The sequence below is a fragment of the Polistes fuscatus genome, unplaced genomic scaffold, assembly GCF_010416935.1.
Source record: "Polistes fuscatus isolate 324 unplaced genomic scaffold, CU_Pfus_HIC Scaffold11, whole genome shotgun sequence".
Taxonomy (NCBI): Eukaryota; Metazoa; Arthropoda; class Insecta; order Hymenoptera; family Vespidae; genus Polistes; species Polistes fuscatus.
In genome coordinates, this window is record NW_025113009.1 from 936441 (window position 1) to 964364 (window position 27924).

Genomic DNA, 27924 nt, shown 5'->3' on the forward strand with positions numbered 1-27924 from the left:
TCTTGTTAACTAGTAGTTTTTATTTTGATTAATAGTCATACGTTTTATAACTATAAGTGTTGGTAATTAAACGTTATAAATAACAGGCGATTATTTACATTCAAACTAGAGTTATAAATAATTTAATATCCAGGCATCGAATTAATTTCTACATCTAATAATTATTCGTAAATGATAATAGTTAATCTCTCTGATAATAACGAGGCAGTTCCAAGAATTTGCTGGTTATATTGATATTGCATATTTCTACTAATTAAGCACAGTCTCAATGTTACCCCATCATGGAATATTAAATACACAAATTTAAGGAAATTTAATTAATCATAAAAGGGACAGATTTCATACAGGGTTCAAAACTTGTGGCTGAGGAGTATAATCAAAGAGGGCTAGAGGGAAGGTCTTGATGTGCGTTTGCCACTGCGCCGATAGTTGGAAAAATTTCACACTGTACCATTCAGTACCATCGATGCTCACTAAAGTAAAAAAAAATCCATAATGCAGTAACTTATGATATCATACATTAAATATTAAACAATAAAACGAAGTTTTTAAGTTAAAATTCTTACCTCTCAATGGAATGTTATGAGTTTTCGCCGAACATATCAAACGCGTAACACCATCTACAGTTTGACTTTTCGGTTCATTCTCTTTTTCTTTCTCTTTCTTTTTTCCTAATCTCATTACTATTAACAAAAAATGTATTTAATTTGAATACTATAAATACCGATATATTTAAGATATGTAAAATTATTGTTTAGATAATATTATTAGATTACTGTAGATATTACTATATACTAATGATAGTATAATAATTGCAAAACTCGTAACACGTAATATACCGAATTGTAAATACTTTATTAACTTATGTTAAAGAATAATAATTGTTGTCATTAACATCAAGTACTTACTTTTCTGTTTCTTCTCTTTGGTCGTATAATTCATAGATAGATGATGACCCGGAGCTTCTCCTAACGGCGGAAGTCTTTGCACGTGTAACACCCTAAAAGCTTGCCTCAGCGTATTCTTGCCTTTTTCTCCTTGAGTTTGTTTGCTCCAATAATCCAATTGCAATTCCACAGGTTCCCAACCTTCTCTGATGGGTTGGCCTACATTAGGACTACTAGGTGGGGTCAATCTACCAGAAGGTGGAATTGTCATCGATAATCCCGGAGGAGGTAAAGACGGAGGAGAACCGGACATAGTAACATTACTTTCTTCAAGATCGACCGACGTGGAAGAACTACTGTCAGGACATCCAACCCGAACGTCATTTACAAATGGAATAAATATTTGACTACTGTCATCGGTTTCTCTATAATAAGATTATTTCAATTAAAACTTGATGTTTATTTGCATTTATTTATAAAAACAAGTGACACGTATTTTATACTTAAAGAGATATTACCTATATGTTACCATTGCTTCTGCGATCGGCAATGGTAAAGTTGTATTAGTTGCAGCTACGTATTCGGATACTCTAGCCGCACCTTCGCTCGCACCCCCGCCTTCTCTTTCAAGTAATTCTTTCCATTCGTCGCCGAAAAGGACTGAATATTTGGCATCCACGGATGATAGGTATTTAGACAAAGTATTAGAGCCAAGAGGTACCACCAAAAACCTTAAATAATTTTGCCAATCGGGAGGTTTGAAGCTCAATAATTCTACATAATGTCGTAATACTGCATTTACAAAACTATCTCCACCAGCGATTACGACCTTTATCGGAGAAGGCGGCTTGGCAGAACTGTTACAACTATAATAAGAACAGTAGTAATGTCAATTTATTCCATTGTCTCCATGAGAAAATATTTCGAATAAAATTAGTAATTACAATTTTTGTATCCTTGTTACCAGACACGTGAATGTGGCGCGTATATCCGCAGGGGAAGCAGTAGTAAGTACTTTGTGATTTCTTTCTTGAAGTCTTGCGGCAAGTACAGCACCTCCTGGGTCTGCTAAGGAAATCAGAGATACAGCTTCCGGTAAACTGTCATCCGGCAAGACGCGACTCAACTGTTCGACTAGGACTTTCCTCGGCTGTCATTACGAAAAATCTTATCATCATTGATATTACATATTTACATATACATGTAACATAGCATTATTGAAAAAATGTCCAAGTACCTCTGAACTACTAGAGTCACCGGATGGCTTTAAGTCGACGCTGAGACTGTGTTTTTTAGATTTACTGCTACCAGGTGTTCCACGATCACGAGTAAAAAGTCTACTTCTCCTGTCGGAACTTTCGTTTTTATTCGGTTGTTCTGATTTCGGTGGAGATCCGGCGACGATACTTGGCGGATCATTAGCTTCATGATCGGTCCAATTTTCGGGATGAGAATCGCTGTCTGCCCTCCTTGAACTATCATCACTCTGTCTGTCGACGCCTCGTTCTGTAACATAATCATGTTACTTTCCACTAGTCTTATAAAATTGTTACAATATTATACTGTAGATTATTAACAATTTATTTCAATGATAATAGATAAGAGAAAAAAGTGAATATTTAATCCATTTACGTAAACTACATCGCGATCGTCGACAATAATATTAATAATTAGTAACGATGTGAGATTTACCTGAGAGAGCGAGAGAGAAAATGAGAGAGTGTGTGTGTGTAAGAGAGAGAGAGAGAGAGAGAAAGTGAGAGAATGAGTGATAGAAAGAGAAAAAGAGGAAGAGAGAAAGATAAATTTGTCTATATGCACAGGATCTGTTTAATAAGATTACTTTTGCATATATTCAGTTATGTATATATATGTATATATATATATATACATATTACAAAATCCATACATATTCGAACTGTCTTTCGTAAATTATTATTGCCTAAAAAATATGTATGTTGTTATAGTAAAATTATCACGCTCGAGCAGGGTTGATTACTGAAAAGTAGTATAACATCAATTAAATGATTGATAGAAATGAATAGAAAAATTGATAATATCAGAAATATATACGTACGTAAGTAGACAGATATAGAGGACCGATGGACACGATTAAAGTATGTACGTAAGAATTATGTGTAAAAGATTGAAAGAGAAAGAGAGAGAAAGAGAAAGAGAGAGAAAGAGAGAGAGAGAGAGAAAGACTAAGAATGGAAAGACCAATAAAAATTACTAGATGCATTCAGGCAAACCTGTTAAATCATTAAAGAAGAAGACAATTAAACTATTAATGTATATTTAGAGCAAATAAAAAGAAGGACAAAACAGAACAACTTTAAAATCGTTGTATTATTACAAAAAAAACCCTCAGAGAAATTTGATTTACTACAGGGAAATGAAATGCTACGCATTTATTCTTCTTAAACCGTACATAATCTTTACTATTTACGTAGTTTACTGTACGAATTTACAAATTTCTATGAGAGTAAAATAACAAATATAATATAATAGATGTAACAAAGACTGAAAAATGTATCGTTTCGGCACGCTAAAAAAATTAATTTTTGTTATTTATTATATATTATTTAATTTATAATTATTAATTTTATTACTTGCGTAATAATGTTTATTTCTTAATAAAGTTTATATTGTTAGCAAAAAGTAAATTCACACTCCCTATAATACAAATGCATTTTTTTTTTTTAATTATATTTTCTATAAAATTATTATAAAATACTCTAGAAAAAGTAAAAAAAAAAAATGTATTAAGCTTACTTCACAATAACGAAAAAAAGAAATAAGAAAAATAAGAAAAAGAAAGGTAAAGATCCTTGTTAGCACTGTCGAGATGAGATATAGATATCGGCGACATCAGAGATACACTCAGCACTGCTATTGTAGACTACTACACTACTCCAGTCAAAGAAATACGTATCCATGTGAAATTTCAATCCGCATTTTTCCGCGAACGGCTGAATATCTACGCCAAGTTTAAAGGCACAATGAACTTTCTCATGGAGTACTACAAGTGTGCAAAACTTGAAAAAAATCTGAGGTGTGGCTCACTGACCGTCTCTTTGTTAGTTAAAGTTTATTCAGATCATTAAGCTATAGATATTACATACTTGATACTAATGACAATACATTTTTTCTTTCTTTTCATGCTGAATTTATATAAAAACATGCTGTTCTTTTGAAAAGTAAAGTAAATATATATGCAAGTACATGTACATTACTCGCATATAAAATTTCACTCACTGATATTATTGTATCTGTTATATCGAATTTTCACGTTACATACCTGATGGTATATGTCCAATATGCTGCTTGTCTTTGGCTGGTTGACTTCCAATGTAGTGATGATTTACGGTACTCATTGTGTTGTTGTCAGCTTCCCCTCTTGTTACTACTACCGAATTGTAACATGCAACAGTGCAAAGCCAACCGACCAAATCTTGACTTAGTTAAAAATTTCCAGATCCAGATATAGATGATCGATTTTATATCATAGTTTGTACAACATAATATATTTTGGAAGTCCACAAAATCAAATACATTCTCGAACCCTTGTACGTAGATGTACGTAAGTAGAATTTCCAACGTCTATACGTACATGTATTATACGTTGATGCTTATATGACTTGCGTGCAATCTGATCTTCTGTAATAATTCAATGTGTGAAAATAAAAACTAAAGCAAAATGCGTTGAGCAAATGATTGATTCCAAAAATATGAATGCACATTAATAGTATATTAAAAATAAAATAAGCCATCCCTTCTGAAAGGATCTCTATCATATTTATTTGTATATAATAAATTATCATGCAGCATAGATAACTATAACGAAAATATGACATTTATAAATTATAAGAATAAAAGATATAGATTATGATCTTCCTGATAAATCAAACTAGTCATATGTGTATAGTAGTAATAGAAGAAATAACATTATCCACTCTCTCTTGATACGGTAGATATGTAATGATGTATATGCGTGGTTAATGTAATGCATTTAGGTAATATAAATGGCATCTTACACTTTGTTTACATTGTTCATTTTTAAGTCCTGAATCAAGTATGAAAAACATATATAAAATAGTCCTGCTTCTACTTTCGATGTTGTTAACAACGTATATACGTATGCAGCAGTACATAAGATAATATGTATACACAAAAAACATACTACAATATATAAAGAAAATAATTCATGTCTATACATGCTCATGATATTAATTTCGTTTATAAAAACTTTATCAATATTAATACATTCAACAACATTGTATATTTCTTATGACGTCGCATTTTTTTTGTTTAAATTTATTTTCTGCTGATTCCACGATATTTTCTGATAATTCACAATAAAAAATGTACTTTTGGAATACGATGTTAACAGAACTTGTAGGGAAATTTTGTTAATTATTTTCTTATAGTTTTTTTTAACTCACATAAATGGAATAATTTATAAGAAAAGCGCTTTTCGTAAAATAAACAAAAATTTGCAACTTGAAGCATTAACAAATAACACATGTTTTAGATAGAGCACAATATGATCCTTACCGTGTTAGATGTATTGGATATTAGAGAGAGATATGCCAATAATGGAATATTGCAATTTTATAATATTAAAACGCGTTAATGAAAAATACTTTTTCTGTGATAGCAACCAAAGTACATAATACAAAGAATGGAATGATTCAAAACGTGTTTTCTACAGGCTAAAGAGAAATAGAAGAATTAAGGATGGGATAAAGCAGAGAGGGAGAGAGAAAGAGAGAAGAGAGAAGAGAGAGAAATGGCATGAATGGTAGAAAAAAAGGAGATATAAAGGAAAAATAAAATGAAAGACGTCGAGTTTTACCTGAATGTGGAGGTGTTAAAAGAGATCGACTGGAACTGAAAAAAGGCCGTAGCGAAGGCTTTGGTGTACTACTGACGGACATAGTATCCAATTCTGGACCACTGTCCGACAAATCTTCGAGTTCGTCGAATAGCTCTTCAATCTCCATATCGCCGCCTGAGAATAGTAATTAACGCGATACGATTACGTACAAAATCTAGTACATACAGCTTCGATTATCTTGGTCCCAGTTTATGATCGGCCGAATATAAGGGCCGAAGGAAGCATTATCATCGAGTATGCATATACCTGAAAGCTTTTGTCCAATTTCTTCTTGATCGTGATCCAAATCTTCGGACACTCTGAACCTCTTCAAAAGGGCTATAAATTTTTGTTTGAGATTTCTTTGCTGTAAAATACAAGAAACAGCACAATTTAGAATCGTGTAGTCGCTTCTCAAGATTTAAAATAGATGGGTAGATCGATAAATAGATATATAGATAGATAGAAAGATAGATATTTAAATAGATAAATAGAAAAAAAGTAATTTTAATCAAAGAAAGAAGTTTTACGCACTCTGGCATTGGTGGGGATTTTTCCTCGACTTTTTCGTCTATGTACTTCCAGGGTTGGCTCACTATCACTACCCTCTGCTTCAGCCTCCGAACTGAATTCTTCTTCTTCGTCACTATATTCTGGACACAATCTCTCATTTGGATCATTGATAAGTCTTTTATCATGATCGACTGGTTGAGAACTTAATGCTATGACACTAACACGTGCCAGAGCCACCGAATGTCCACCGTACTTTTCTGCTTTGTCGGATATCAATTCTAATTCAAGATCCATTTGTTTCTGTAACACCTACAACTCTTTCTCTTTATTTATGCTCAATAAACATAAAATGCAAACAATAAGCATAAAACTTTACAAAGATGTGTAATGTATAATACAACTTACCTGAGCCATGTTAATTACCCCCTCAGCGAGAGTTTTATATCCGAGCATTGTGCGATTTTTATAACGTTTTCTTCTTTGCAATAATATTAATAGTTTATTGCCATCTCTCTTGAGAAAATGTGGATATTGGAGTGCGAATTGTAATTCTAACTCAGTGTCTAACATACCTCCAGTTGGTATAATCATTTCATTAGAACGCAGCGTTCTTTTGGAACTTTGCATCTTTACAGCAATTATGATGGACGTCAAATCAGAACCCAAAGGCCGAAGTATAACCAGACGCGTTAACGTCAAGGAACATAATCTGTAATACACATGTGTATTTAAAAATTTGAAAGAAGCACCATTTATATGTACTTTCTGACGATATTCACATCACATTCGATAATTGGCATAATAAATATTTTTACACCCGCATGTAAATACGTATATAAGTACTATATACTTACGTACGTAAATATGTATGTGGAAATTCGTTTCTTGACGATAAAAATTGCAAAAAATTTGTTTGAGCTTAGCTGAATTTTTTCGGCGCCTAAATTTTTCATTAAAAAATTCATAACTCGTAAACTATTAGTCGTAAAGAAATTGGATTCTGCTCATTCGATTCGCTATTCTTTTCTCTAAATTTCATATGCAGCATGTCTCGACTACTTTTTATAAGTTTAAGAGATATTTTAATCTAAAGCTACTTGCAAAATGGCTATTTTGAAACAATTGAATTTTCGCGATTTTCTTTTTGTAAAAATGATCTACATATTTTTCTGAGTATTTAAAAAGAAATTTTCAATTTGACCATTTTTTTTAGAAGTCGTAAACAAACTCTGTATTTTTTCTTGGCCAACAGGGCTACTTTTCTAGGCATTGGCCACAATGCCAAACGGTTTTTGGCAACGTAGGAAACAGAAGAATCGTTATCTATATCTTTTGTTCCTTATTATAGTGGCAGAAAATAAAATAAAACCTTCTTTCAGAATATACAAAACAGTTATTCTACCGATACTCCTTTATGGATGCGAGGCATGGTCACTTACCGAAAAGAAATTTAGGGTATTCGAGAACAAAATACTTTGCAAAATCTTCGGCACAAAACTCGATGAGGAAACGGGCGAATGGAGAAAATTACACAACGTGGAATTGCGTATATTGTATAATAGACCGGACATTATGACTGTCATAAAATCACGCCAATTAGGGTGGGCTGGCCACTTGGCGCGTATGGGTGAGGAACGATACCGCGTATAAAATACTTACTGGTATACCCAATAGGAAAAGACCATTGGGTAGACCAAGGAGTAAATGGGAGGACAATATTAGGAGGGATATTAAGGAATAGGATATGAGAATCGCGCTCAGGAACGAGCCACATTAAACGAAATGTTTCCCAATTATTGGATTGGAAATGGAGATGAAAGTATTGAATTTCTGCAAAGATCACCGGATTTGACGTCCTTGGATTTATTCTTATTTGTACTTGAAAAATACTGTAGAAATGCTATAAAGATATATGTATCTCAATATGCTTTTGTGTTCGATGGTATCTCTTTTATAATGAATAAAACATCTATAAACTTTGCTATTTATATGATTGTTGTTAATTTGGAAGTGAAATATTATTTTTAATAAATGAAAATTCTATGGATATACGTTAAAATAATAAAATAAATTTCGAGGATCCTATGAACCTATATAGCTCATAATTTGTTGTCTAGAAGCTGTTATGAGTCCTCAAAAAATATTAAAAATTTAGATCAATCGGTTTAGTCAATCCTAAGAAAAATATTTTTTTCTGCCTTTCGGATATTTGGCTTTTTTTCAAAAATCAATTGAGTTAGGGATCTGAAACTTTCAGGATCTTATTATTTTATTAGTACCTTCATATCTTTTAAGTATCATTAAATTATCTCTCGAGGGCAAATTCAGTATGCTTATACCCGTATGGCCTTCCATCGAATGCCCATTGACGTTTTGATACATGTGAAAAATCTGTTGACGAATGACAGATAGCATCCTTCCGAACGTGCTATACATGCTACAGTCTTCGCGTTATTACTCGTGCTTTGCAATGCGATAATATATCGATGTGTCATGAGAAAATCATCGAGAAATTATCGAGATATTGTTGAGAAAAGTCGACGTACGTCTTTGTAGAAATATTAGAGAATATAAAAGAAAATTTCTTATTGTTATTCGGTATAAAACATATAAGAATTGTCATAAAGAAGAAAAAAGAAAGAAAAAGAGAAAAAGAAAGAAGGGGAGAGAGAGGAAGAAAGAGCACCTCGCATTCAGAGTGACGCGTCGACTTTGGCTAAATATACGCTCGATGCATCTAACAACCGACGAAATAAAAGGACGAGAGTAGGTTTGATTTGATTACCTTGGTATGCAATTCGGTGGGGTACGATCAACTTCCCAAGTAGCAAAAAGTTTCATTGGAACTGGTCGAGACGTCGGTGCTGTTGCCTTCATCCTCTCCGCCATTTTTGGCCCGTTGGCCACCACAAGAAAAAATCAGCAACAAACACCAATACTATACCGCAGCTTGCGGCTGACTAATTCGATCTATCTCGATTGTAGCGCCATAAACTGCGAGATTGCAGAAGCGCGCTACAAATATCTGTTCTTTAAACTAGTAGGCTAAATCAGTTTTAGAATATACTTCTTGTCATACAACGCCCTTTTACGCGATCCTCTCTACAAGCTTTTCTACTCTGATCATAGATCGAACTGTGGCCGTCACGCCAAAGTTTGGCGCCACCGGCACTCTTACCGTCACGCCTCTGGTGGCGAAAACTGATAACTAAGAAAACCCCACGTATATGAATAACCACTGCTATTCGCTCTCCAACCACCGAGCGAGACACACGCATACTTACTAGCAGTGACTAAAGACGTGAACACTAGTTCCTACTTTCGTTTTCCTTTGTTATAATTGTTAAGTTTGTCATATATTTTGTAAGTCTTTTTTGATACGTTCAAAAATAAAAATATTCATATAATATTTTTCCCTAGTGAATTAATTATTTTTAATATTGTTGAACACGCTACAGTTAAATACCTACTATTGCCCACTGGTGATCAAAATTCGAAGAATGTAGCATTAATTCATCATGAATGTTACTTTATGAAATAAATTTTATTTGATTAATCAAATTGTTCCTTTAAAAAGGTAAATATATAAATATCTTTAGCAATATCATATCCGTAAAATTTTTATTAGAAAAATGTATAATCGATATATTATAATAAATATACATTTTATTTATTTTTAAAGGGATAGCTTTGTACTTGAAATGTTTATTTATATTAAATGGTAAGACAGCCACCACATCAATAAAGGTTGAATAATTGCTACAAAAAATATAAAGTAAAGTCTTCTTCTATTACCTGTTGCTGTGTATGAAATCTGACCCTGCGGAATAACTCTTAATTTCAAAGATCTCATGAGAAAAAATGCTAATGTTGCACTAAAATATAACAATGCTGCATAATAGCCAAATTTTTTAAACGGTAATGAGCTCAATAGAGCTGCATTTATACCAACATATTTATATCCGCAATAAGCCAGCAGATCCAAAGTGGCCAAGCTTGTTTCGATATTCATTACATATAAACTGACAGTATGAACTATTAGTTCCATTATACCCCAAGCTAGTACAGAACTAGCTAATATACTAAGTTGTTCAGGGCTGAAACGTTCTTGCGCACCTAAAACCAAACCAGCTAGTACCACATATGTTAAAAATGACATCATTGGGATATACATGTCCGGTGCATTCTTTTCATAACGTGGTTGCATGGGTACATCTTGTTCGTATTTTACAGTCCAGTCCTGTTAATGGTATTAAATTCATTTAATACGTTTTACAATTATACATTAACCAATTAATTAAATATTCCTTATCTCTAAATGATCTTAAATCTTACTTTGTGAGTGAATGGGAAGAACAAAATTGCAAGTTTTCCAAAGACATAATTAGTATCCACAGCAAAATAATATTTTAATGCTCTAACTGGCACATATTTTTCAAAATGTTGCCTTCCTGATCCTACCAATGCAGTTCCATATTGTACAGCCATATCGGTAACAACAGGCTGCGACAATATTTGAGCTGCAAACTGAGAATTGGAGTAGTTCTCTGTGTGATCTTCATTACGTGTTGGATAGTGTTGCATTGGCATTGGCATTGGGTTAAATCCGCTTGGAGATGGAGCTTGTTCCTGGATATTGAAAATATATTCCGATGACAAGCCATTGTTTGTAGGTACCTTGTTTAAACATAGTAATCAACATTACATATGATATATAAAGAGCGCTGTATAATTTATATTTTTACCTGCTGATTGTATATATACGAATTGTCTACCATTGGCATAGGGCGTGCTGACAGGCCAGCCGATGGATCTAATAATCTCTTTGTCTTACCTATTTAATAACATTTGTTTTCATATAAAAGAGTAATGATACTTAATATAGAACTTAAAGTAACATAACCTCCGCTACTTCATTCATTTCTTCTAAATGAATTGCGAATAAGGTACCACAAAAAAGAATTAAGAGAATACACTCTTATCAATTGATGGGATATTTCACGGGAGAATTTATTTTGATTTTCATTAATTTTGTTCATTCGGTTGTTACTTACCACGGCGTGCACCTGATTGGCTATAATTCATGTTTTATTTTATAGTTTAGCAGATAGTATGATCTTTTACGATAAATTGTTAACTTTCTATTTTAGGTGCGTTTATTCGAATTAATATTAGTTTAAAAATCTAGAATACAAGACACTTCAACACGTCACCATACTTCGACGTTCTCTAGTTATACGGTCTCTCACTACGGATGTCAGTACCACCAACACAATTTTTATGCTTCTGTCATGTGACTAGTGACAACAATAGTGACGTCCAATAATGCATTTTTTTTTATCAGATGATTATTCTAAATGAGTTATATCTACTATACAGGTGCAACATTTCATCATATCATCATTTCTTTTCTTTCCAATGTCTCATATCGATTAATTCTAGAGTAAACCAATCGTCACTATTGTAAGTTTAAATTCGCATTTATAAAATATCTTTTTGTATCACAAAATGTTTACCAAAATTGTACATTATGCATTCATATTATATAGTATTGTATATTGTACGATACATATATAGTATTACAAATATATGCAATTCACAAACAATTATGATAAGATATTATTTATCATAATTATAAACGAGATTTTTCTTCTCTTTTGGTTTTGGAAAGAAGAAAAAAATAACAAATACGTGCCAAATACATATTAAAAGAAAATAGTTATATTTTTGGGTTTTAAATATTAAAATATTAAGACTTTTATCTCAATTAATTTTAATAATTAACAAGAGAAAAAAAATTTTGAATTGAGGGGGCACCCGGGTTTGAACCGGGGACCTCTCGATCTGCAGTCGAATGCTCTACCACTGAGCTATACCCCCAACGTTACTTCGAAGCTTTCTAAAATACGTAGATAAACAGAAGTTTTATGAAAGAAATATAAATGGGTTTAAAAATAGATGTGGACCATTATCATTGAAATCAATTGTTTAATTATCATTAGGAAAAGTATTCAAGAGTACATTGAGAAACTAATCACGGGCTCCTATATTTTAATAATATGAGCGAGTCTTGTTGTTGCGCTACTGTAGTAAAGAGTAACTAAGCAACCCCTGAATTAGTTGGAAGTCTAACAGAGGAATCAGCGCGTTAGTACGTATCGTACAGTAGTAAGGTGTGTTTCTCACTTTCGTGAAAAACAATCCGCGTGGTTGAATGTAATTGTATTTCTATCATAAGATTCAAATTTCGAATTCGCGCCTTTTTTTAAGTCACGATGAATTCAGAGGATGTATGACATATTATTTTATTAAGTAAGTTTTGAATTTCTCTAAAATATGAAACACAAAAATCATGTCTCTAAGAAATTTACGTTTACTATGCATTTACATCTACATCTACATTTACATTCTATATGTATAGTTTATATTAATAAGATTATTTTAAAAAATAATCATCTTTCCTAACGATAGATAACCAATGAAATTAAATACTTGAAATCGAAATTATAAGCTTTCAATTGATATCAAACAATTTACATAGATGTGTATCAATGTCATATCTGTAATATCCAATATTCATGTCAAAAATAATAACCATGAAAGATTGAAGATTATTTTGTAAGCGTAATATCATTGCGCACACGAGTAATCTCGCACAAATTATGTGATAATATGATAAACAATTTTTAACGGGTGATTCAGTATCACGAATAGTGAAGGTCTCAAGAAATTATTAACGGTATAATAACGATTGACGTGCTGCACACTGAATCAACGAAATAACGATTTTCAGTCACCCTCACGTTATGGCACGCGCGCACGTGGGTTCTTGTACGTGCAACATATGTATGTATGCCTGCATGGATGTGTTTATGTATGTATATATGTATGTATATGTATATGTATTTACTCAACAAGAACGCATGCCACTGTGCTGATTTTTACAAGAGTTATGCATTAGCAAAGAAAAACCAAACCTTCTGCATTACCTTTCATTCTATTCTACCTTACCTTTCATTAAAATGAAATAAATTAAATATTGGTATAGGTGGTACCATTTAGAATATATATATACGCGAAGAAATAATTAATGGGACGAATCATTAAACGATTGTCTATTTTCAATGAAAATCTATATAATACGTTAGATGCGATAATCGTTATCGATCCATCAATATTCTTTCATACTTGTACATAACGTGACATAGAACTTATTTTAAGAATTATTGTATTTGAGAGATAGAAAATGTTAACGATACCGACATGTAGCATTCGCTAATATTCTATTTTTAATTATAATTATGGTCATGTCATTATGAAATAATTATAATGATTACTAATTTATTATAGTATTATAGTATTTAGCATCTGAAATGTGAAATAATCTATTGTAAGATAATAGAATTAAACACGTGGCGACCTTGCCGTGAGATTTTCCACTATGGTTCTTTATTGGTGCTAAATGTTGTGACGTTTGGTTTCTATGGTATCGAGTGACCTGGTCAGTCTACCACGTGGTCAGTAATCAAACTTTAAATTTGGGCTAGACCCTAGTGATCTAGATGTAACGATAGTAGATCGCTTGTCGTTCCTCGGATCGCTTCTACAAAGCATCATTATCGTAGACTCGAATTACTTGTTGAGATATGTAGTTGCTTCAATGATCATGATATATGAAATTATTTTCTTATTATTTAAAACTAATCCTCATAATACATTTTTCGATTGATATCGATTACGACGTGAGTTATTATTTATACACATGTATAAGCACATCACGCCTTAATTTTACGCTAATTATTATATTTAAAACATAAGGATAGATAAATTCGCTAAATAATAAAAAGTAAAGGAGAAATAACAACGTGTGTAACTTACGTGTGTAGTACAGGTAAAGAGAAAACATTAAATAGGAGTGAATTATACATCAACGATTCAGTCATCAGCATTATATCTTTTTAAGAAGGTGAGAGAAATTCATCCAACTACTTCTTTTAAACGTCGACCCACATTCTGGGCGGCGAGACCGGACGGATTTTCTTCCACACAATGAGTTCGATCCGACTACAAGGCAGAAGATGTTCTTACTCGAGGTTGTATTAGTCGAAAAACGGTGTCGAAGACGGGCATGGACACTAAGACTCCACCTATACCTTTGAAGCATCCAGAGAAGGTTCAAGCAAAGAAGCAGGAACGTGTAGCTGATCTGTTTCTGCCACCATTGATACCTTCTACGAATCTCCGACAAAAACCAAAACCTGTCGTAAATTCATGGTCGTATGACGTCAATTACCCTACATGCCATTCAAATCATCATAAGAAGAGACCTTACAGGTAATGTCTCGACTAGATTTATAACTCTTCTGTCCTTTTTTATTTCTTTTTATTCTATTTTATTTGTGTACACGGAAACAAAATTTTAACAAAATATGAAAATTATCCAAAGAAATGGCTACTTTCGTAGAGTATTGCAAATTGGCGCCACACCTCTGATGCACGCTTGCCAGCAGGCCGACAGACACAAAGTCTTGAGATTATTGAAGGAACAAGAGGAGAGCATCTGTTATAGAGATCGAACGTTAAGAAGTGCACTTCATTACTGTATGGATGCTGGGACGGGTGGTGCCGTTGCATCAGCGGCACCAGAATTGGTTAATGCTCCCGATGCCGAGGGACATACACCTCTTCATCTCGCAGTCATTGCCGGCGATACTCAGTTGGTAGCTGTTTTGTTAGCGAATGGCGCCGACGTTAATGCCAAAGATTTGGAAGGTCACAGCGTTCTTCATTGGGCCACTGGTAGGGGTCTCAGCAAGATGCATTTTATAAAGTCTCGTTAGGCTAACGAAAACCATAAAAGACATTTTTATATTAAATCATTCCGATTAAAAGATATTTATAATATTTTCCTAAAAGAAAAAACGGCTTTTTTTAGATATAAGTTTCTATCCATTGAACAGATTGTTGATGTATTATAACTAGCCGATGTTCATTAAGAAATAAATTATTGTTATATTTTTAAATTTCATAAAAAGTATGAAAAAGTAGGAAAATATAGAAAATATACATGAGTCAAGTTGACGTAATGAGTCAGTGGGTCGACTACTATAAGGTGACGTAATTCTAAGCATAAAAGCAACACGCAAGACAATATAAGACGATATAAAGATCGTGGCTATGATTGACCTTACCGATAAATATTCGGTTATCGGATTTAGTTATAGTTATCGGACGAGCTATCGGGCGAGCTATCGGGCAAGTTACACAGAGCTATGTCGAACTACACCGAACTAGTATGCGATATAAATAGATATTTCGTAGATAGAGCTTTTCTATAAATTGTTGACGTTTTTCTAGTTTGCGGAGAAGCGGAATGCGTACGTCTGATCTTAGCTGCGGGCGCTAGGCCTTCAACACCAGATCTCCGCGGAGGCTCGCCTCTCCATTACGCAGCGCAATGTTGCGGTGCCGCAGTGACTGCCGAACTTGCGGTTCCAAAGAAAGTTGGTTTAAAGGTATTACAAACTCTTATAGAATTTGGCGCTGACGTTAATGCGAAGGACGAAGATGGACGACAGGCAATCTTATGGGCGGCTAGTGCCGGTAGCGTGGAAGCAGTTTTAGCTTTGGCAAGGTAATTAATATGTCCTAACTAATTTGGCATGTAGATACATATACATATGTATATATCTATTCATCTACTATATAAGGGAAAATTGAAAGGGAGGGAAAATATTCCAAGATAATGGATAGATAGCTAGTAGATAACCTTGTCGATGTCGATAAACGATAAAGGGTCGGGGGAGCTGCGGCCGCTGGAGCGTCGGATAAAGACGGTTTAACGGCGCTTCATTGCGCCGCGTCGAGAGGTCATGCGAGATGCGTCGAGGCGTTAATTAATTTGTGCGGATCCCAGCCCGATCATGTAGATGATAATGGTTGTTCCGCTCTACACTATGCCGCTACGCTCGGTCACGCCGACGCTACGGCCTTGATTCTTAAATTAGGAGCTGATCCAAATCGACAAGATCGAAAGGGTAGAACGTAAGTTGGAATCATTTCTCTTACGTCTATTCAAGTTAGTAAAAAAATATGTTTTAGGCCAGCCCTATGTGCAGCAGCTAAGGGTCAATTGGAAACGTTAAAAATCTTAGCGCAGCACGGTGGTTCATTGCATGCTAGAACGGTACGAGGTACAGGGGTTGCTCACGAGGCCGTGGCTTCCGGAAGAATCGAACTCCTCAAATGGTTGGCTAAAAAGCGTCCGAGTACGTTGGATATCGTTACGCAAGACGGTAAGACGCCTCTTCATGTAGCAGCACTTCATGGTCATTTGGATGCTTGCAAGGTGCTTTTGGATCATGGTGCAAGAATAAATGCGATTCTAAGGACTAACAAGGGGAACATGATGACCGCTTTGGATGCTGCTCTTTATAGAGGCCACAGAGATTGTGCTAAATTGATTCAAATGCACGGTGGAACTACTGCTCAACGATTAAAAGATCGCAGGTGTACGCCTGGGAAGGGTTAGCTCAATTCTAGAATATCTCGAATGTCCATAAATTCAAGGGTATGGCTCACTTATTTGAAGCCTTTTCAATGAAATCCTTTGTCTTTCAGTTTTTTCTGCAAAATTTCGAGTTGACCGTACTGAGAGTGGCACAGATTCAGAAGATAGTTCTCCAAAATGGGATCACGCACGCAAGGCACCGCGTGTCTATTACGAGGAACGATGGATCGAAAAAAGAACACGAAAGAAAGGAAATTCCAAGAATTTATTGCGACGAGACAGTCGAAGTTTCAGCGAAGAAGAAATTCGGCTATCTAAGAAGGCGTCTTCGAGAAAAGAATGTCAGCAACGAAGCAGAAGCGAGTCTGCGAGGTATGCATTTTCTTCGACGACAAATTCGATTCGATTCGATTTCAAGATTTTCGTTAATGGTTATTTAGTATATATGTGAAATTGTATTACAAACAAAAACATATGTATAAATTATCTTATAAACTACTCAACGATATAGAATGTAATTATAAGTATTATGATTGTACCCTTCTTTTCGCATACGATTGTACATGATGTTTTTAGATACGACGAGAATGACACGACTACTGATGAAAAGTTAGCACGAAAAGGAAGAAAAAGACGACTTAGAGCAAGATCTAAGGACGATTATAGCGATTCATCTATAAATTATAGCGATGATAGCTTCCAAGAAGATTTAGGGAAGAACGGAACGGTAAGAACGTTTCTTCTTCAGCGCAAGCTCGGAAGGCGGAGATCAAAATGTCGCGCAGATAAGAATAAAAAGAGATCGAAGTCGGAGATCGAAGCAAGTCGAGCCAATCGGAAGAATTTACGATCGGAAACAAAGAGCGATCAAGACGAGCACAGTGGTACCGACGACAGTTTAGAAGTAATCGTCGTGAGAACGTCCGTTGAGAAGAAAAAATGTGAAAAGATTGTATCCGGAGGAAAAGCACAGAAATCGAAAGAAAATTCGAAAGATATTAGAACAAGAGGATCTCGTAAACGCAATTTGAGACGGAAATCAGAATCCTGTGTATCGACAACATCCGATAAATTATCCGATAAGTCGTTCGATAAAGCATCCGAAAAGGTATCCGAGAAGGATGTCAGCTCTAAATCAAAATTACGTTCAGACAAGAAAGAAATAGAGGAAGAAGAGTATAAAAATGTCGTTGATGTTGACGATGACCAAGTCGCGTCAAAGTCATCCACATCAGAGGATAAGGCAATGTCCTTCGTAGAAAAACGCTATCATCATAGAGACGTGACCGATAGTACGAGCCACGAAACCGTCGAACGAGTTTTAGTTACGGCGATGGTCCACAAAGATCAAGGACCGGATACTCCGAAGTCTACGATGGAAACTTCGAAGGAAGTCACTTTTGAAGATGTTTTGGAAAAAGAGATATCTGATAAGAATTGTGAAGAATTGAAAAATAATGTGGACGATGTTCATGCGAAATCCGATCAACTATCTGACTCGTTGGTAATGAAAGCTAAAGATCTAAAGGAGGATCTCCAAAATATAAAATGTGAGGCTGAAGATAGGAATGAAGATAGAGTAAACGAAGGGAATAATGATAATGAGAAGGTAGTAAGAGATGTCGAAGCGGTTGAAGGTAAGGCCTTAAGCTATTAATATTTACAATAAATTCATGTATTATTTTGCATCTCGACAATTAAGCACAATTTTTCTTCATTCAAGTCGAAATTACCCATTCTATCTAGAAAACTCGGATATTCAAAGAACACGATGATCACTTTAATTAGATCAAGAGAGCCAGTCCATATCCTACTTTGTATAAACTAAAAATGTTATAATCTTAGCCTCGTTTTCTATAGAAACCATTCACTAGGTAGGTTGTGCGCATTCCAAGTAAAAAAACCCGAAAGCACTTCATTGGATTCTCAGGAAGAGGGACGTCTGCATTCGGGACTGGATCAACGAGAGGAGAGTTCTCAAAAAGATATTTTTTTATCGAAAAATGAAGAAAGCGATGAAATAATTCTTGCCACTTCGCCAAGCGCTCCGAAAAATATTGCAAGCTGCATGGATTCAGCTAACGATAGTGTGGCTTCAGAATTAGATTCGCATGCTCATACATCGAAAGAATCGCTTAGAGAAGAGATGCCAACTTTGGCGTTAGAAAAACTTTCAAAAGTAGAAAAAGAGGAAGAGAGATCGGAAGATGTAATCGAGACGATAGGTTCGAAAAATGGTACATTACAAAAGGATGTCGAAGAATCGTGCAAAGGGGGCATTATCATCGATGAGTTTGGCTTAACGAATAAAAAATCGTTTAAAATTCAACAAGAGAAACGTCAGAATGAAGCATCGTCTCCTTCTTTCGATGCGACTTATAACAATGACTTCTTCGAGGATAAGGAACAAGTAGATTCCGCACGTGGCAAATCTGTTGATTTATCCTCAGATTCTAGAGATTCAGTATTGATACGAGAAGATGAGAATGACTTTTCGAGAATGAATACACCAGTCCTCGCTAAGAGTAGTACCGTTCTCGAAGTCAAATTCGATGAACATAAAACTGCAAGAGAACCTAACAAAGTCAGGATTGTCAAAAAAATAGACGCAAATAATACTGTGAACGAGGACAAATCTTTCTTAAGTAAAGGTAAACGCGGACAGATTTTAGTTGTCTAATATTAAGTTTTTTAATACAAAGAAAATAAATGAATATTGTGTCGTTATATTTGTCAGACGTCAAGAATTTTTCGCCGACAGCAACAAGACGTTCAAGATATTCAAAAGATTCGACCGGAAAGCAGAAAAAAGAAGCTGAGTGTCCCCTGACCGTAACAAAAACATTGAACAGGACTAAAAATTTATTTGATAAATCTGAAGAACGTTCTCTCGATCGCAGTGCCATAGTTGCCGTTATCGAGAGTCCGGAATGGTATGAAGAAGATGAAGAAATCGAGAAGGAAATTAGAAAAGTAATCAGAGAAGATGGCGAACGTGATACAAGACAAGAAGAAAATAACGAAATGGGCGTTATCAGAGTTTTGCCGAGTACTAGCGAGAAAGAGACTTACAGAAATTTAGACGCAGGTACATCCAAAACTTCGACTATCGTTACTTTACCTCAGGTAAGTTAACACTCTTGCTTTACTTTATACGATGAAATCATATGAACGTAATAATGTTCCTATTATCAGGTTCAGAGAAAACTTTGCACGTACTCGGAAAAGATACCTAAGATTCCATCGGAAAATCAACGTTTTCAACAGTGTACGAAACAGTGTCGTCGTGATAGTGGGGGTAGAGATAGTGGTATAGAACCAAGTCCGAGAGTTTCTAAAATACCAAAGAGAAGGAACATGGTCGAATATTCAAAGCTGGAAAAACATCAGCCGCTCAATGTAGATACAGTCACGAGAGACGTTCAAATTAATTTGCGTCGTTACCATTTAGAAAGGAAGATCTTTTTTCAATTGATGGAACTTAAGAGATTGCAGATTAGGCATGGTAGAGCTAATGAACAAGTTTTGATTAAAAGACAGGTAAGAAGATAGGATTGGAAAATAGAAAAATTGACATTTCCTCGATATTTTAGATAGCGTTTATGCGCTACAACATCATCGAAATAATTTTTAGGTCGAATCATTTCATAAAGCTGGCATGACCGGTCCAACCCTTGGCGTTGCTAAATATGATCAACCATTTACATTCAGGTTTTCAGTATTTCCAATCCTATTAACACAATAAGATAAAAAATTAAAAATTTTGTACATTTTATTTTATCATTCATACTCGACAGACATTTCGAAGCTTTCTTATACGAACAATTGAGGAAACTACAAAGGAGACCGGCCACACCAAATTTTTGTACAGATGCAAAATATTGTACCCAGAGAACTCATCGGTGTCATCATGCTACAACTGCTTATACTTCAGTACCTGTTTATACTTATAGTAAGTTATGTTGTGGTATTCATTTGTTAAAAGTACTTACATACCTAATTGTAAGTACATGATTAAATGCAACTTATGGTAATTCATTAAATGTTTGACCTTACGAATTTTGATAATAGACGATGATTGCAGTTGGCGGAGAGGCACAAGAACGAGTGGATCACTTTCCAAAAATAGAGACTCGTGGGAGAGGACAAATGACGGTAAGTGGACATCGTGTCTAATCTTCTGCTATATCTTTATTAAAGAGAAACAAATAGTATTGATTTGCTTTAACAAAGGTGGAAGTAACTCACGGTGACGAAAAACAAGTTATCGCTCTACCAACTGAAAGGCTAGATTGCACCAAAAGATATTTTGTTACTTTTACCGTTAGAGGAGAAAGTCAAGGGACAACGAAATCGTCTCATTCTATGAAACGAAGTGCTAAGAGTGTTTAAAACGTTCACTATATATTTAATATCATGTACATATATTGTATATGATATGGGTAATGTATATTTTTCTGGCATTTTATAGAATGCTCACGTAAAACGGGCAATGTGTATAATAAGCAAGTATTTCACAGGTTGCCCCGTTATTTTATATAATGCATAAAGGGTTTCGAAAAATCTATAAAATATGCCTCAGTGAGAAGTATTTAGAGCAGGGGAAGGGTAGCGGAAAAAATCTGAAGCTATTGTACGTGAAATAAATCATGGAAAGTTAAATCCTCCTACTGTGTTCTAAACACAGCCAATTGAAGCACATTTTATAGATTGACCGAAACCTTCTGGGCATTCTGTAAAATGCCCGCAGTAATACATTGCCCGTAACATATATATGACTGTTTGTATAAGTGATGTCTTGTCTTATCAATGTACTTATCTGTGTACTTATTTGTTAACTTCATATTTTAACGTGTTACTTTTTTTTCTTTTCCTTTCTTTTAAAAGAAAAACTGAAATATCGAGATTTGTTATATAAAAAATATTATTATTTATTCTATTATAGTATGGTTTTAATTTTCAAGTATTAATGCAAACTGCCAGACGAAATTCCAACATACAGAGGCCAACGCGAAACAAATATTTATGATTAAAATGTTAGTATAAATTTTATACGATATACATAAATACATATAGATATGTAAGTATTCTTGACAATTAATTGTCAAGAGAAGGGTATGAAACAATTCATATTTTAAGCAGAATTATGTATAATTCGATTATCGGTTTTTCTAATAGATATAAGTTCAATTATTTGCAATTAAATTAGTGATGTAATGTAAGAGTAACATAAATTACATATAGTTCATTAATAAAAATGAATTTTCAGAACTATACTGTTAGTATAATTGATCGTATAAAACTAAACTTTTTACATTGGAATACTTTTTTTAAATCAATGATATCGTCCACTTTCCAAATTAAAAATCTAGTGTAATAATACGATTTATTTCATTCTATTCGAAAGTATAGCATTTTAATGGTTGCCGATATAATCGGTTATATATAGACCACAAAGGATATGTTGATGTTGCGTGCCATTTAAGCACGAATAGAATTTTTGTTACGGAATATCGATTTCCAGGAATGACGTAGTTAGTAAACGTATGAATGTTGTCCCGACCAAGTAACCCGGTGTAACGTATGCTATCGGTTTTTGATAGTTTATAGAAAAATTCGATGCAGTCAATAATGTCGACGCGTTTTGGGTTGCATTTTAAACGAACTTCAAGGGTATTAATAATATCAGATTAAAAAGACATCATTCGCGAATCTAACGTCTTGTGAGTGGCTTTCGCATGGAGAAATGGCTTCAAGATAGTACTCTTTGGCTTTTTGGTAGTACGCTTCCATTGCTACCAAGAAGGTAAATATTCCCAAGGTTGCGTCTATAACTACAATGCGCTATGATGCATAGAAATGTCCATTTCATATTGTTACACGTACTTACAATATACATACGTATGACCTATGCGTGTTTACTTATATATTAACGTATGTGCGCATATATCGTGATGTTTTATATAACTAGTATTATACCTTGATCGATTTTTTCATACATATGTGTTCATACATATATCGAAAGCATACAAAATAATTATGCAAATGATTAATTATTGTAACCACAAAGAACAATAGTTGCCGAAGTTTATTTTTTTTAAACGTAACATTTTTGCATTAATTTTTTTAAGTATTAGTTACCTATTCACATATAGAATATAAAAATATTTTTTATAAATGTTTTTCACGAGTATTTTTTTGTCAAAGTCATTACTTCACACAACTATTATTATTACGAAAAATATTGTTATGCGTATGTGGTATCACATTTTTTGACTATTTTTTGTTTCATCGTTACGCGTGGGATAGCGAAAAGAAATATTTTTCCCCTTTTTCATGGTCATGGACTCAAGATAGGAGTAACTGTAGTATATTATCGATCGTCAATAATCGTATGTTCAACGACAAGAACATGTAAAGCAACATTTCTACACATTAGTATTGTTCAGTATGTTTAGTGGAAAGGAGGGCGTTACGATCGAACTCAATGAACACTATTTTGGGCTTATTGTACGTAAACAAATTCAAATATTACTTTTGTTCAATTAATTGTTAGTTATAACTATTATCTGACAATATTACGATTTTTTTATTTATGTATAATATATATTTTATATTATATAATATTACGAGGATGCCACAGAAAAAAATATATTTTATTGCACGCGAATATATGTATATTGTAATAGATATAATATTCTCGAAATTTTAGGAAAATTTAAGGTGTCTTTTTATTTAATTCAAAATATAACGACTATGTATTATTTCATATTACTCGATGAACCTATGAAATCGTCATTTGTCTTTTCAAGCAGTCCAAGATATTTTTTTATGATCGATAGCGTGACATTATAAGAACATATCTAACCTTTCGCAAATAATGACGGCCCATCGTCCGATTTCGTTTACATGTAACAATAGTACAATACCATTACAATTAGAAAATTATTAAGATTTTTCAGTTTAAATTAATATACTTATTGAATACTTCTCATTAAATTTATTATGAAATTGTTTGATATTATTGATATATTTACGTTAACAACATCGAGATGGGTAACGATTTGAAATTTGCTAATTATAGACAGTTTATACCATTATGGTAAGTTTGCAAATTTTTCATTCATTAGTATACATAAAATTCTTTTCTCTTTTTACACACATATGCACGCGCACGCGCATATACAAAAGTTGTTACGATCCGCGAACAAGCTACTGCTTGGATATCATCACATAAAATACAGGAAGAATTATTAACAGTCTTTCATATTATTATTTAAAGTATTGTACTTTTATAAAAAAAAAAAAGCTTCGCGCAGCCGTAATATTGGAGAATATGGATTTACTAATCTAAGGTGAGATCTTTCCAATATTAACGACTTTCCTAGGTACGATTCTTTTTTAAATTGTAAACATCAAATTTAATTTTTCTTTCCTTTGTTCGTACTTCTTTTTTGTATTTTTTTTTTTTTAATGTATCATAACTATCATACTTTCACATCATTCGTATGATAAAATCAACATCCTTGAAGAAAAGAGCGCATGCGTCTTGTGCCGTCCAATGGATAAAATCAAAGAGCTTGGGGAGTTTGACCCTTGGTCAGCAGCGAAAATGTAGACAGTGCAGTTTGCATTGTTCACCAACGTAACATGCTTTTTGCTCAACAGTTTACGTCCTTGCCATGTCTTGCCAAATATAAGAAGTGCGTATCAGTATTGCGATCTCACAATCACTATATTGTAATACCTATATATGTATGGATAGATATGCCTAAATGCCTATGAAATTTATGACTGTGATTGAAGAAATTGTTTGTATTTAGATAAAATTAAAATTAAAAAATATTTATTAATAAATTATGCATTAGATGTAATAGTAGGAAAAACTGAAATTTGAATTTAAGAATGTTTTGAGTTTGATCACTTTAGTATAGTAAATAGATATTTTTCTATATTAACGTTCTTTTATATAATTCCTATTTTCGTAACATTTGTTATATTACTTAAAATAATATCACACGTATGTATAGATTACTCTATGGTAAGTGGGAAAAATTTGAAAAGCTATGATTGACGCGACGTAAAAATAGATATAAAAACTAGAAGACGTAAAGATATAAAAACAGTTTTTAAATTATTACATTTACTCTAATTTCTTCCTTTTTTTTTCTTATTATCAAAGATAAAATAAGATATTACGTTTTATTACAAACAGGTCTCGGGCACCAAGCAAAGCAATGGAGCGTTATGAACGATTGGCACGTCTTGGAGAAGGTAGTTACGGAGTTGTCTTCCAGTGTCGAGATCGACATACGGGAAAGTTGGTAGCCGTCAAAAAATTTCAGCAAACAGAGGACGATCCTCTTATACGAAAAATTGCACTTCGAGAGATACGCTTGCTTAAGGTCAGTCTTTTGATCTTTACTATTATTGTAAGAATGGGGTAAGAATATTATTGTACATATGTGAGTACATACATACACAAAAAATCTACATACATGTATTCGTACGATAGTAATAGATCTTATTTTCAACATTTCAAATAGCAAGACGATCTTCACTTTTATAAGTGTTGAACGCTCACAAAAATTAGATGTCTTATTCATGAAGAATAAGAACGGCATTTGAATAAATATGGAAATGAATAAACGCTAACTATGATATAAATAAAATGGTCAGCGGTCAATACCGCGTTGGTCAATATGTTGGGGAGCGTGTTCTGGCGTACTTGTATACAAAGAACCGCTCGCAAGCGTCGGTCATTGCTCTTACATTGTTTCAGAACGTTTCAGTTTTTTGAGAAAATATTTTTCATGCACGATTTTTTTAATTCATTATAATTATGATTTTCCTTTATCGGTATAAATTAGTATTTAATTTCTATATTTTTTTATTGTTATTGTTCTTTCGTCATTTATTTTTTTTTTTTATTTTATATAATATTTAATCTAATTAAATTTCTCTATTATTCTTAGACGCGCATTCTAAGAAATGAATTTTCCATTCAATGTTACGTTAACGTTATTTGTAGGAATTCATGAAAATCATATCTATTCTTTTTCTCTGCAGAATTTAAAACACCCAAATTTGGTAAACCTCTTGGAAGTATTCAGACGAAAAAGAAAGTTACATTTAGTATTTGAATATTGCGAACATACACTTTTAAATGAAATGGAGAAATTTCCGCATGGTTGTCCCGACCTCATGATCAAACAGCTCACGTGGCAAATTCTTCAAGGCATTGCCTATTGTCACCGACTTGGTTGCGTTCACAGAGATGTTAAACCAGAGAATATTTTAATTACGGCGGAGGGCGTTGTTAAGCTTTGTGATTTTGGATTTGCACGAATGCTTAGTCCCGGTGAAAATTACACGGAATATGTTGCAACGAGATGGTATAGAGCACCAGAATTACTGGTATGTTAAACAAAAACAAATTTCAAATCTTTAAATAAATATTCATAAAGATCTCTCGCAATGTTATCTTTTTAAAAACGATTAAAACATATTAGAACTAGTTTTTGGGAACTTTTTGGCTTTTCTTTAATAGGTTGGAGATACTCAATATGGAACTCCTGTAGATGTTTGGGCAATAGGGTGCGTATTTGCCGAATTAATTCGAGGAGAGGCGCTATGGCCTGGAAAATCGGATGTGGATCAACTTTATTTAATAAGAAGAACTGTAGGCGACTTATTACCAAGACACATAGCTATATTTCAGCAAAACGAATTCTTTGCTGGTATAACGCTTCCATCACCGCAAACGCTTGTACGGTTTAAAGACATTTTCCCTGATAGACCGAATACGCACCTACAGGTAATATTTATAATCACAATGCTATTATGTTTATCTGAATCGTAAATCGTTTTTCTAAACGTGACTATATCATGCAGTGTATTTTATTTTTCTAACATAAAATATATATTTTTCATGTTCATTGATAGATTGATTTTATGGAAAAATGCTTGGACAAAGATCCGAATGTAAGGTTGACGTGTGAACAACTACTGCAGCATGAATACTTCGAAAATTTTCATTTTAAAATTCCTGATGTGGAATTAGAAGAATTCGAGAAACTCAAAAAGTACAGAGATCGCTCGAGACTTAGTCAAATAAACAATCACGTTGTTGAAGACCATGGATACCGAACCGATAATTCAAGATACAATCAAATGCTATTACCGCAACTACCTCAAATGAACACTATCGTGCATGGTCAAAATGACAATCGGCCTAAAAGCACGACCATGCACCATCAGCAAGGCTTTGATCATTTGCCTACGATAAGAGGCTGCAATTAATATTCACCGTATTACATTGTAAGGTACATATATTTACTTGTGGTGCGTTAAATATATATATTAATATATTATACATACATATACATTCTTCCGTTTCTATTTGAAAGAATCAATGGTTATTATAATTAATATTATTTTATGAAACATTTTTTCTCTAATATATTTAATCATAAATATATTTAAATATTACACTTTTCTTTTTCTAGAATAGGTTCCATTCTGATATGGGTAATATGTATGCAAAAACTACCGCGTAAGTTAGAACGTGTAGCTTAACACATTTTTTATGAGACAATAAACATAAAATTTGATATCATTTGGCAAATGATGTTACACACTATCTATGATTTAGTCAGGAATAATGTCTTTCTTTTTTAACGAATGGTAACTGATAAATTAATAACATAAAAATGAAACTGTAATATTTATTATATATTATTTTTATGACATGCGAAATTAAAAACCGGAATGATACTTTATTAAATTCTTTTCATTTTTTCGATATATCTCGCTTCTCTGTGCATACAACATGCACTTATTAAAGATCAATACAGTTAATAATAGTATAAAAAAGAGTCTTTAGCCTTAGATCTCACCTCCAGGGTCACATTCAAAGGTTTTAATTTTTAAGGAACGAAAGGATACAATGAATGCGTCGAGTGCGAATGTTTTTATCGATTGCGACTGCTATTTGGCAGGAAATAAAGAAGCATAATGAATTTATAAAAGTTATTTAAAAATCGATCCTTACAAAAATCTTCAAAATCTTCGATACATTCTACAAATATTTTAAGTAAGGATATTTTTCTTTCCATTATTTTTAATAATTATAT

The 27924-nt window shown here is 33.5% G+C and overlaps 4 protein-coding genes, 1 long non-coding RNA gene and 1 other non-coding gene across 12 annotated transcripts; 3 read left to right on the forward strand and 3 right to left on the reverse strand.

Moving 5' to 3' along the window:
* Window positions 1–9365, reverse strand: LOC122526510 (phosphofurin acidic cluster sorting protein 1). 2 transcript variants are annotated; one of them, XM_043649949.1, is made up of 12 exons: window positions 9065–9365; window positions 6685–6988; window positions 6301–6588; window positions 6034–6133; window positions 5746–5901; window positions 4189–4296; window positions 2125–2393; window positions 1832–2037; window positions 1406–1753; window positions 909–1312; window positions 567–683; window positions 1–473 (listed from the first exon to the last, which is right to left on the reverse strand). In XM_043649949.1, the coding sequence occupies exons 1-12, from the start codon at window positions 9166–9168 to the stop codon at window positions 340–342; spliced, it is 2538 nt and encodes an 845-aa protein (XP_043505884.1). In that variant the 5' UTR covers window positions 9169–9365; the 3' UTR covers window positions 1–339. The 2 variants fall into 2 exon arrangements, with proteins under 2 accessions (XP_043505884.1, XP_043505885.1); XM_043649950.1 differs by lacking the exon at window positions 4189–4296.
* An 82-nt stretch (window positions 9366–9447) lies between these two features.
* Window positions 9448–10048, forward strand: LOC122526512. Its single transcript, XR_006306092.1, has 2 exons — window positions 9448–9856; window positions 9962–10048. It is a non-coding gene; the product is annotated as an uncharacterized LOC122526512 (long non-coding RNA).
* LOC122526511 (protein YIF1B) lies at window positions 9949–11608 on the reverse strand. 2 transcript variants are annotated; one of them, XM_043649953.1, is made up of 4 exons: window positions 11334–11608; window positions 11025–11113; window positions 10615–10908; window positions 9949–10519 (listed from the first exon to the last, which is right to left on the reverse strand). In XM_043649953.1, exons 1-4 carry the CDS (start codon window positions 11362–11364, stop codon window positions 9989–9991), a joined length of 945 nt encoding a protein of 314 aa, XP_043505888.1. In that variant the 5' UTR covers window positions 11365–11608; the 3' UTR covers window positions 9949–9988. The 2 variants fall into 2 exon arrangements, with proteins under 2 accessions (XP_043505888.1, XP_043505886.1); XM_043649951.1 differs by having other exon boundaries at window positions 10615–10956; window positions 11334–11589.
* Window positions 11609–12087: 479 nt separating this feature from the next.
* On the reverse strand, window positions 12088–12159 carry Trnac-gca. Its single transcript has one exon. It is a non-coding gene; the product is annotated as a tRNA-Cys (tRNA).
* A 1997-nt stretch (window positions 12160–14156) lies between these two features.
* Window positions 14157–22063, forward strand: LOC122526357 (ankycorbin). Its single transcript, XM_043649729.1, has 14 exons — window positions 14157–14613; window positions 14744–15078; window positions 15637–15913; window positions 16075–16323; window positions 16381–16805; window positions 16900–17161; window positions 17366–18426; window positions 18664–19440; window positions 19527–19915; window positions 19985–20329; window positions 20424–20500; window positions 20587–20741; window positions 20874–20944; window positions 21023–22063. The coding sequence occupies exons 1-14, from the start codon at window positions 14408–14410 to the stop codon at window positions 21179–21181; spliced, it is 4788 nt and encodes a 1595-aa protein (XP_043505664.1). The 5' UTR covers window positions 14157–14407; the 3' UTR covers window positions 21182–22063.
* Window positions 22064–22231: 168 nt separating this feature from the next.
* LOC122526358 (cyclin-dependent kinase-like 4) lies at window positions 22232–27814 on the forward strand. Of its 5 annotated transcripts, none has more exons than XM_043649731.1 (6): window positions 22232–22595; window positions 25005–25194; window positions 25859–26206; window positions 26340–26606; window positions 26735–27114; window positions 27298–27814. In XM_043649731.1, exons 1-5 carry the CDS (start codon window positions 22528–22530, stop codon window positions 27089–27091), a joined length of 1230 nt encoding a protein of 409 aa, XP_043505666.1. In that variant the 5' UTR covers window positions 22232–22527; the 3' UTR covers window positions 27092–27114; window positions 27298–27814. The 5 variants fall into 5 exon arrangements, with proteins under 5 accessions (XP_043505666.1, XP_043505667.1, XP_043505665.1 ...); XM_043649732.1 differs by having other exon boundaries at window positions 27303–27814; XM_043649730.1 differs by having other exon boundaries at window positions 26735–27814.
* Window positions 27815–27924: the final 110 nt, after the last annotated feature.